We start from the raw sequence: 11,288 nt of genomic DNA on the forward strand, positions 1-11,288 counted from the left end.
GTCCTATACTAAAGAATTTTATAGCTGTTTGTCTATACTAAATGCCGGAGAAACATAAAATGAAACTTGTAATCAGGTGTGCAGCATGGAATTTCGAAACCTGAGTGACGCATTCTGACAGTGGTAAGAAGATAATCTAAGGGAAGCAACAATAATTTAATTCGTAGATGGGCAGAAGGAGTTGTCTCGCTTGTAATAATAACAACAAGCACTTTGGCTTATGCCGTTTTATTTAGACAGTAAGAAATTGAATAAAATATGATTACAAAAAATGCAATATAAAGTAGTAGATAACTTGTTCTTACAACTGTCACCTGGCATTCATATTTAGTGTTCGGTCTAAAGATAACGGGTCTAGATTAGAGCAATATCAGTCTGGTTTTTTTTGTGTTTTTTTTTTCAGAAAAAAAAAGGTGTCAAGCCTAAAATACGTTATTGGTAGCTATTCAGCGGTATAATGCCCCCCCCCCCCCCCCGAGTCTGATTTAAATTCGTGAAAGTTATTTCCTTAAACAAGAAAACAGATCGAAAATTTCGCTAATAGTCTGTATAGTAAGTAGGCACTAAAACTTCTAAAAATCGACTGTGTTGCAAAACGCTTGCGGACCTTTCTTTCCGAGGTATTTCGTCAAATGTTGTAAGAAACTGATACTCTGTCGTATGTAATGGGAAAAAAACAAAACAAAACAAAAAAACCCCAGAAAATAAACAAAGAAGTCAAATATTTATGAATATTTCAACTTTCTTGCTTAAGCCGGTTTATGAAGAATGCCTGAATGTTACATACATACACATTTTTCATATCAAATTTGTTTTACTTGTATTTTGTTACATTCTTTTACAATCCTCTGTATTTTACGTTTTAATCTGACTGTAGGAAACAATGTTATATACCGATTACCGACAATACATTGCGAGGCAGCATAAATTTTAACTCTATTACCAGGTCCGTTATCTTTAGACCCATGTACATCCTTCTGAAATAGTAAACTAAAAAGCTATGCTTTAAAAAACAACGAACAGTGCACAGGTCCCAACCGGGAAGCACACATAGATTGCTTTGGCCTAATTAGCAAATACTGTAAATATCTTTGGTTTATTCTTAGCTATATATGCACTAAAAAGCCTATTTAACGCTTTTTTTCTTCTACACATATGTTTTAGACACATTATCAGTATATGTAGAAGAGTATGTTAGAACAAACATCAGTATTGCACCATTTTAACACGAGACAGTGATAAAACGACATTTAAAATCAAACAATAAGTCTGTGTCAGGCAAACAAATTTATGAAGTTAATTTTATTACGATTTTCTCTTTCTCAAAAGAAGGCTGTTTAAGGAATACTTTGTACACGACCCTAACAGGCTCCCATAATCAAGTTTGGTAATCTATATTCAGTCATGCATTCATATGTATCCAACAAATGCTTTCGAATTTCTTTGATATTTTTCAAAACAGAAAATAAACATGCTGCTGAATTTTCTTAAAAATGTAAAATTTCTTTCAAGAAAAAATGTTAAAGATAATAACTAAATACGAAAAAAAAAAAAAAAAAAAAAAAAAAAAAAAAAAAAAATAGACGACGCTCATTTTTATCACTCCCCCTTGACCACAAGTTTAACATGAGTTAATTAACAGACACTTAATATATGAACAAACAATCTAACTTTAAAGTATTGAAATATTATGCAAATGAGGACGAACATCCTAAACATTATGCTTGTTAATAAAACTGCTGGTTGAGCAGTTATTAAACGTTTGAACGTGTTTATAATGTTTCTCATTATATCAAACTTTTTGTATAAACACGGACGTTCATACATTACAAAACGTTATAATTGGTATGCTACGCCCCGTGCAGTCATCAAAAATGCAAATTTCAGCTTTGCATTTATTGTTGGCTCATGAGTCAAGACGACTGTTAGTTTACACCTCTTTAGAAGAGGTGCACGTGCTTCAGCAATTCATAACTTGCGTCAACAGTTTAACATATATATTTATCATTATCATATTCGTTGTTCTGAACAATTTATCAGTCTGATTTAATCTTCTTTCTTTTCTTCCTTGTTTTGAGTTTGAGCCTCGCCGGCCTTGAGGAAGTCTGGTGGTTCCCTCTGTTTGTACGAGGACTGGTTATCGGTGCTGATGGTGCACCTCTGTTTAAGCTGTTCCAGCTTGCCCGGGAACGATTTTAGTTTGTTATCTGAAACGTCCATCTCCAGCAGGGCCGGAAGTTTGCACACTGACTCCGGCAGCGATTCTAACAAGTTGTCTTTCAAGTCCAAGATTTCTAAACTTGTCATCTTAACCACGTCTGACGGTATGGTAGTCAAATCGTTGCTCTGTGCTTTCAGCACTTTGATTCTGTACAGATAAGGCAGGTCCATCGGCACGGTGTGCACGTGGTTTTTGGAAATGTTAAGTTCCAACATAGAGGCAAGCACATCCCAGCGGTCCTCTGGTAGCATCATGAGCTCGTTGTTGCTTATATCTAACCATATCAGTTTGTGCAGCTCGCCGAAATTTTCCGGAAGCTCAACCAGGTTGTTGAAGCTAATGTTCAGTCTTTCAAGCTGATGCAGCTGCGTTAGACCTTCGCAAAATTCACTTAATCTGTTCTGGGATACATCCAAAACCCTTAAGTTTTGCATGTTTCGGATATCATCGGGCAAAGCGCCTAAATCGTTGTCACTTAGGTCAAGCTCCTCAATAGCCCTGAGTTTTGTAAGCTCTTCAGGAATTTCTTTGATGACGTTGTGCGCTAACTTTAGAGTTTTCAACATCTTCATGTGACAGAGGCTTAGTGGCACTTCGTCCAGTTTCAAGCTTGAGGCGTCGAGGAACACCATGTTCGAGGCATACTCCCTTTCTCCAAGAAGTGCGATAACAGACTTGGGGTCTTGTGAGGGTAGAAAGAGGGGATTTCCGGCGAGGCTGATGCTTGTCAGTGTTTTAGGCATAATAAAATCGGTCAGAGCATTTTTCGATACGTCTAAGGTAAATAAAAATCTTAAAGAGTCTAAAGACTTTGGTAATGCTGATATCTGGTTCCCAGCAACTTTTAATGTTTCTAAACTCCGCAAACGTTTCATGTCCTGCGGAAGTCCTTGGATACGATTATTGCTAACGTCCAAACAAGTGATAAGCTGGTTCTCACCCAGCATCTCTGGAATCTGGCTCAAGCGGTTGTCGGACACCAAAAGTGTTTTCAGAGTAGGAATTTTGTTCAGTGAATCCGGCAACTGTTTGATCTGGTTTGATGATATATCCAGTGAAACGAGAGATTTAAGCTGGTTTATGTCATCTGGTAGTTCAGTCAGACCGTTGTTTGAAAGATTCAGCGACTCGACGGTTTTTAACCGGCTCATTCCGGTGGCAGTCGATAGCTTATTTCCAGACAGATCAAGCTCTTTTACCGCCTTTAGCTCGTAGAATTTGGACGGAACTTGATCGATTTGGTTGCTACACATTGACAAAACTTGCAACCTGAAAGTAAATCATAAGATAAGTTTTATAACAGCATTTCACATCGTTACTGTCGAAATGTATTCTGTGGATAAAATTAAACAAAGTCAACATATGCGATGGAAATTGAGCCTGAAATGATAGAATGTCTACGCATAAACATTTATTTAGTAATAAATAGCAACTGTAAGATTCTGAGTCCGAAGGCTGTGTAATCCGAAGGTTTGTGTAAACGACTGACGACTGCATTGCTCAAGAAAGCTCTTGTTACTATCATAATTTTCTTATGCCATTATAACAGCTATTTAATGCTACTTTAAAGGAACATGTAGTAGTTTTTTCAGCCACATTTTCTGAAAATGCCAATTGTTTTCAGACAGAATGTTTTACAACAGATCAAACCGTAAGATATATATCAAAGGCATTGTAGAAAGTAGTTTATGTCTAATTTTGAACGCAACGCGAAAAATCCCCCAGTTTTCGTGTTTTTTGACAATTTAAGCTAAAGTTCGATCTAAAAGTTTTCTTCTTCTTCCAAAATGAGCACTATGATATGAAACGTAAAAACACACGAAAGGAGTGGTTACAACTTTCTTATTTTCTCAGCATTAGACCAAATTATTTTCAATTTCATCTAAAACGTAGTTACATTTTCTCTTCAGCATGGGCTTCTGTTTATTTCTTTAATGATTCGCTCGCTTCATAAAAACCAAATTGTATTACCGGCATAATAAGATTACCTTTGGAGTTTATGGATGTCCTCAGGCAAGTTTTTAATTTGATTGTGCCCAGCTCGCAAGTATGTCAGCGCATATTCCAGTGTTGTTACCTGGAATAAAATGGTAAATATTCGAAACAACAACAAACAACAAACTGATTATATTGGCAACTCAATGCCTATAGGAAATATTATGAAAGAAATATGTCCTGTGAAAATAACAGAATTCGTTGTCATTCTATGTGACGAAGGATTAGTTTTCTTTCTATAGAACTGATCATTAAATTACTGAAGTTTGTATTGGTTTTAAAAAGTTTTCAATCAAATGAAAATAGTTTATGTAATTTTGCACACCAAATATTTTCTTTCAAGCAGTTGTTACATTGCCAGTTTTTCTTGCGGTTATATACCATTAAGGTATACAAACACTAAATAGGGTAAGGTGCGGAACAGATAGTATCACAAAATGGAGGATTTAAATAGTTTTCAGAGTTTTGTATGCTCTGTAGAGCAATTCACCTTACATTCATTTCACTTCTTTGCAGAAATCACATGAAAGATCTATGCTTGACAGTAGCATTTTCATCTTGAAATAATTGTATTAAAGAATTTGTGATGGAAACTTAGGTCATACGCCATCACTACAATTTGGGGTTTCATTTTTGAGCCGATTTTACGGTGTGTTTGTTTGACTGAAAATGCTTTTTCTGCCTCAAACAAAGCCCCCACTAAGTCTTTTCTTCTGGTATTTATTCAGCATTAACAATATTCTTCAAGAAAATGAAAATTACTAAGAAAGGAAATTGGTCCTAGTGTGTCATGGCTGCAGCAACTGGAAGTTTCTCAATTACATACAGAATAAAGAATACCAGCTATTTAGTGTGTTTATGCCTAAAATTCACTCTATAAGCTTTTAAATAATTTTTTAAGTATATAGGGAAGTTTTTTATATACAAAATTACTAACCTCGTCTGGTAGAGACGCGATCTTGTTGTGGCTCACATTCAGGGAGTGCAGGTACTTCAAAAGCCCAAGTTCCCGGGGCAAATCTTCAAGGTCATTGTGTGAGAGGTCAAGCCACGTCAAGGTCACCACATTGTTGATGTTGTCTGGGATATGGGCTATCTGGTTATGGGAAACATCTAAAACCCGTAAACACGGGCTCTTCACAGCAGCGTCCGGCAGCTCTCCAAGACGATTATGTTGAAGCACGAGTTTCGCCTTCAGCTCATAAATGTTCTTTTTCACAGATCTTATCACATTGTGTGAAACATCGACTAGCTCCAGCGTAGTTGATTTGTTGATTGTTTTCGGAAGAGCTTTGATTTTATTGTTTGACAAATGCAAATATTTAAGGACAGGAGCCTTGTTAATGGTCGCAGGGATGGCTTTAATGCTGTTATTCTCGGCGTTCAAAGTTGTCAAACTCTTCATCTTGAAAACTGTGGCCGGAAGTGCACCTAGAGCGTTGTTTTGAAGGTTCAAGGTCTCCAAGGCTTCAAGGTCAGAGACCTGTTTCGGTAATTTCTTCAGACGGTTGCTCTCTGCCCTCAGCTCCACAGCGTTCTGTTGAATCTCCTCGTTCGCCCATATCTCTAGTGGCAATGTCTTCATACTGGCCGTAGAGAAGTTAAGAATCACCGCTTTGCCCTGTCGTATCATGAAACGACGCAAGGGTGCGGCCAGGGCGCTGATTTTACTCCCCGGGCCCATGGCCGGGATGACCTCATCTTCTTTCTTCTTATTACTCATCGTTGTCGTCACCTGCAATGTGAAGAACAAATATTTTTAAAAAAAATTGTTAATTTCAAAGGCAATGAACGAGTAAAAGAAAACTATTTACGGACTGGCTAGGATGATTTATATACACAAATACCTGGCGTATCATTTTACGTGATCTGCTTATTAATTACATATTTGAAAAGATTTGTTGTAGCATTTTCGGGTTTGTGCCAGCCTTTTTGAAATATTAATATACTTTTGAGTATCAGGTTTTGTTTTCGACATATTTTACATTGATTTGTAAATGATTAATGACTTTTATAGACATCTTATCATTTTATATTGAACAAATATTTACAAACACAGTTCTACTACTTTTAGGTGTAAAGAACGGTATTTATCAGTTAAATTAGGCCTTAGGTATGTTTATTTCTGATTTACAACGGTTCAGAGTTCAGATGCCATGAACTGAAGCGCGCGCGTTAACCCGAGCGGTTAAATACCCAAGTACAAGTTGACATTGCTTATTTTCATTCAAACATGCTCATAGAAATATTATGATAACAATAACGCTGGGCTTCATTTATCCGAGTACTAAAATACTGGACCTGATGCGGCAATTGACGTCAACCGTTGTTTATCGCAGAATATACAACGCTTAATTTTTTTTTTGAGCAGACTGAACCATGTTAGAATTCACGTTTTAATCATTTTCATACGTCTTTAAAAAGTCGGCACAAATTAAAAGACGCCTACGGCTAATGAATATTCATCACGTTCATGATGTTATTTCATTGAACTATGCAATAAATGAAATCTCTTGATACTAACATACATTTGAAATAAACCTTGTAAGGTCGGTGTCTACACATCAAAATCACAACGGAAAGTTAAGATATTGGATTAAAATTGATCAGTGGATTGCATAATCAAAGTTGTGTCTTGCATACAAAATATTCCCCCATATTATCATGTCTCGGCCTTGTAATCTCAAACTTGATTCACTTTAAATTCGGTTGCGCAAATCCAACGTAATATTTTACAAAGATTAGCTTGGCAGATTACAACAGGCTTACACAGATTAAGCACTTTAGATTTTCATTTAGCTGACATGTATCATAGATGAATGGTTTAACTGGTCATAAAATTCTGCCACCAATCTAGCTAACACCATTTACTAATTACTTGGTTTCAATGGGACCCTAAAGTAGACAATATATCGCATGAAAATACAGTTATAATATGTAACTTTATAAATTATATATACCACGGCTTAGAAGAAAATACATAATCGATAGACTGATAGACTTACACTGACTTAAATTTCTGTCTTGGTCGTACATGAGGCTTTTAGATATGTGGCAGTATGAACTGGGCCGAACTTTATGAATTAGGTAATCTGCACAATCTTAAAATGTCCTAATCCGGTGATTTGTTTCATGAAGTACAGCTGCATAACAGTGCACATGTTGTACTAATGCCAAAATGAAGGCATGGGAAAAGGGATTATACGGATTTACTTTCTAAAATCTCGGTAAGGAGGCCATCCATTCTGTATGCGGAAGGTCAGTGGTTCTACACAGCTGGCCATCCTTTGTCTGAAATCATATTGAGAGGAGCACCTGAAAATCGTTGTAGATGACTACATCGTAAACATGGCTAGATTTTATTTATCAGTTAAACAAAGAAGAAAGTCAAGCGTTGTATATTCTGCGATTAATAACGGTTGACGCTCGGACCGTTTAGAGAACATGATTATGGTGTCAATTATGACGTCAAATTGGTACATGACGCACGCATCATCACTACTCGGTTGGGCGGTCTTCAACATATTTTATCATCATGTTTTAATTAGCATGCTATAATGAAATAAACAATTCTTTCTTTTGCGACTTATTGTCTGATTTACATGTTTCATCGTTCTGATGCTTGTATATTTAACAACAGTTCTTCTAGACATTTGTTAATCTGGCGGTAAAAGACGCAATATAAACAAACAACAAATAAAACAACACCTTTTACGGTAAATATATACATGAAAGAATGAGTACATAAATATGCCATAGATACAAACACTGATCTTTTAAAACCATAAAAAGAAACAGTTCTGCTAGATATTTTTCCACAGGATTTAAAGTTTACACTGACTATGGTCTAAGTTAATATATCGCTAAAAAAACAGAATATAATTATTATCATTTGTAGCCATGGTAAAAGTTTCATGTTTTGACATATCGACTTTTAAAACACATTCTTATCACACCTGAATTGTGTCGAGTAAGGTGTAACAAATGAAAACAACACCACTTAGGTTTTCTTAACTTTTGAAATCGTACATAAAATAAATGTTATTACGATTTTTTTCTCTACTTAAACACAGATAAGATCTTTATCAAATTATTTTTTCCCTTTTATAAAAGACAAACCTTCGATCAGTCATAAAGAAAGAATTTAGGAGATTATATCCTATTTATGTTACCAACCTGGTGATCTATGATTTAAGTTTCGATTAATTCTCCGCTAATTAAAGATTTGAACAGAATATTTTTTACCTTTAAACAGATTTAAACGAAATCTAACGCCCATTTTTATCCTTTTAATGTTAAAACAAAAAGACGACACTCGGACAGAGCACTCCTATCTGTCTGACTGATACTATGAAAAGTTAAACAAATCTATTTTCTTACCTGCCGAAACTCGGACTCCTCAAATATTTGGTTTAATGTTTGTTTTTCTCACTTAACAGTCAACTATCCGTCATATATCTGCTGTAAACATTTCATTTTCTCAATATTATGTCAATGCAAATAATATCCGACGTTTAATCTAAACATATACGAATCCAGCTCAATAACGTATAAACTTCTTTAAGTAATATAATATACATGACAGCTAGCGGCCTTAACAACAGGGGAGGTAATATGTCAATCAAGAGTTCTCCGTTATTGGAGAATTTAGCGGGAAAATCGGAATTTGATACCTGTCTGTCAAGATTAATTAATGTTTGCTAAATATTTTTTTAATAACCTCAAGATTTGAAGTGTCAAATATCCAAAGATATGGCGGTAAAATAGAAAAACTAAAATTTGATCTTATAATTTGACTGATATTGTATCATACGTGTTAGATCTAGGAAAGATTTTTTTACCGTGATATTAAAGCAATATTTTTAATGGCGAAAGGTAGTCAACACAATTTATCGTATTTTCGTATAGATCTAGTTGCCTACAGGAATCCTAAAATGTTTTTAATTTGGGTCAGAAATAGCTCTACACAGCCTCTGCACAGCCATTTCAACAATTAACTCTTGGGACATCGTATACGATGTGATATTCACCAGAAGAGGGCAATATGATATTGAGCAAGGCGATAGCCGAGATCTGTTGAGTATCATGTCATATCAAATAACTGATGAGTCCACAACTGATTTATTGTATCAATAAAACATTTTCAGAAATCTATTAGAATCTACATGTATGCTAAAACATGTGAACAATAAATATGTAACGTTGTGTTGATGACGTCATTCCACTTGACGTTGGTACTGGTACTCTTATAATATTCTGCCAAGTCTAAATTAATAAAGTCGAAACGTGTTGTGAATGAGAGTTGTGTTCTTCCTTGGAGTACACATTCTTCCTTGGAGTACACATTCTTCCTTGGAGTACACATTTCTATGTAGTATAGAACTTAAATAGATCTACCAAAACATTGAATGTTATATTCAGTGTTTTACCATTGGAAAATTAGTTTATTTTACAGATAACATAATAATGGCCTTTAAGCTATCTTAGGACTTCCTACTCTGTCATTTATACAATTTATTTTCCCCTTAAAAGTTACAACTCAATAAAATATAGTACAATAGAGGTAGTTCCAATGAAACAGCCGACCAGAAACGGCCAATATGCCAGGGGAGTTGCTAACATGTTATAGAAGAAGTTATATTCTAACTTAGTTCAGTAAAAACACGTGTAACACTTTGCAGTAACACACCCGAGACGATCTTCCCTTTGCCAACCTGCTTGAGTTTTATATTGCTCAAACAACTGTGCGGACTTTAAAAGTCTTTCTAAGTTACTCAAGTTGGACATTGCAATACATTTAAAGATGTACTTTTTATATTTTAAGTTAGAATATCCGGCCAAAATATTCATTAAATAAAAATGACAGCATCTTGTGCGCAATACTCATTTAAGTAGTTGCACGTTCGGATCGAAAAATATTACAATGTGAATTTGATTAAGCTGATTTTTCAAACTTGAATATAAATTTCTTTTTCTAAATGAGTCTAGCAAAAAATCAAGAACACGAACCTATCTTTTTTATTTGCTGAGTTATACAACTTCAGAATATACTTGTATAACTCAGCAAATAAAAAAGATAGGTTCGTGTTCTTGATTTTTTGCTAGACTCATTTGAAAAATTTGGACTTTAAAGCAATTTTCATAATGGAGTTATTGGAAATCAAAAGCTTCGTAACGTTTTTCGCGGACAGAAACTTTTCTCATTGTAGATTTAATGAATTCTAGTTGTAAATAAACATTAGGCCTTAATTGGCGAAATAAAACTTTATGTCGTGCGTTATTTATTGAGATATCCGACCACAGAGTTAAGTGACGACTTTAGCCTTAATTTTAAGACATTATTTGATGTTATTAACGTGTCAGATGTTTATATAATATTTAATTTTAGAAGATAGAACAGTGTATTGTAATAATTTATCACTAGTTGCATTAATTCATAAAATAATTTTTCATTTCGTACGCCGATATCCAGGCTTTTTCTATGTATCGGATAAATGACGTTACGCCATCACTTTCGGTTTATCAAACTACAAAACTTAAACAATGTTGAGATAATTTAGTATACCTTATGAATGGCTCACAGTCAATATCAAAACAATTTCGAAGTGTTCATGCACAGAAATAAAGAAAATGAGCTGCTTTTTTGAGAAAGTGAGTTTCCAAACTGCTAATCATCTGAATAGTATGTATCTGAGTCAACCATGCACCATACAGTATCATGGCAACTGTGTACAGAGTGATTCAGTTTTAAGGCATATCTGAAGTGCCTCGGCCGATTGGCTAGTTATCAAATGGCCGAGGACTTATTGGCAAACATTTTGTTCAAGTTGGTGAAGATGGTGAGAAGTTGATAGAGTGAGAAAGTTGTCAGAGCGATTTCGTGGACATGGACACACCAGACAGCATAAATCATATTTTCTCCCACACCATATGTGGTGGAGATAATAACTTTTCACTTATAGCTTAATTAATATGCATTAAAATTTATGTATGGAGTCACAAAATAATATTAATATCACAATTATAAGAATAATAAAAACCCTGTTTTTTTCTCAACTTTATTATCATTGAA

At 34.9% G+C, this 11,288-nt stretch overlaps 1 protein-coding gene across 2 annotated transcripts; it reads right to left on the reverse strand.

Annotated features, from left to right (window-relative positions):
* Window positions 1–212: 212 nt before the first annotated feature.
* On the reverse strand, window positions 213–8,795 carry LOC123540257 (leucine-rich repeat protein soc-2 homolog). 2 transcript variants are annotated; one of them, XM_045325121.2, is made up of 4 exons: window positions 8,597–8,795; window positions 5,154–5,951; window positions 4,210–4,298; window positions 213–3,490 (listed from the first exon to the last, which is right to left on the reverse strand). In XM_045325121.2, the coding sequence occupies exons 2-4, from the start codon at window positions 5,937–5,939 to the stop codon at window positions 2,047–2,049; spliced, it is 2,319 nt and encodes a 772-aa protein (XP_045181056.1). In that variant the 5' UTR covers window positions 5,940–5,951; window positions 8,597–8,795; the 3' UTR covers window positions 213–2,046. The 2 variants fall into 2 exon arrangements, with proteins under 2 accessions (XP_045181056.1, XP_045181057.1); XM_045325122.2 differs by lacking the exon at window positions 8,597–8,795 and adding an exon at window positions 8,462–8,555.
* Between the last annotated feature and the right edge of the window lie 2,493 nt (window positions 8,796–11,288).

The sequence above is a fragment of the Mercenaria mercenaria genome, chromosome 16 (genome assembly GCF_021730395.1).
Source record: "Mercenaria mercenaria strain notata chromosome 16, MADL_Memer_1, whole genome shotgun sequence".
In the NCBI taxonomy this organism is placed as follows: domain Eukaryota; kingdom Metazoa; phylum Mollusca; class Bivalvia; order Venerida; family Veneridae; genus Mercenaria; species Mercenaria mercenaria.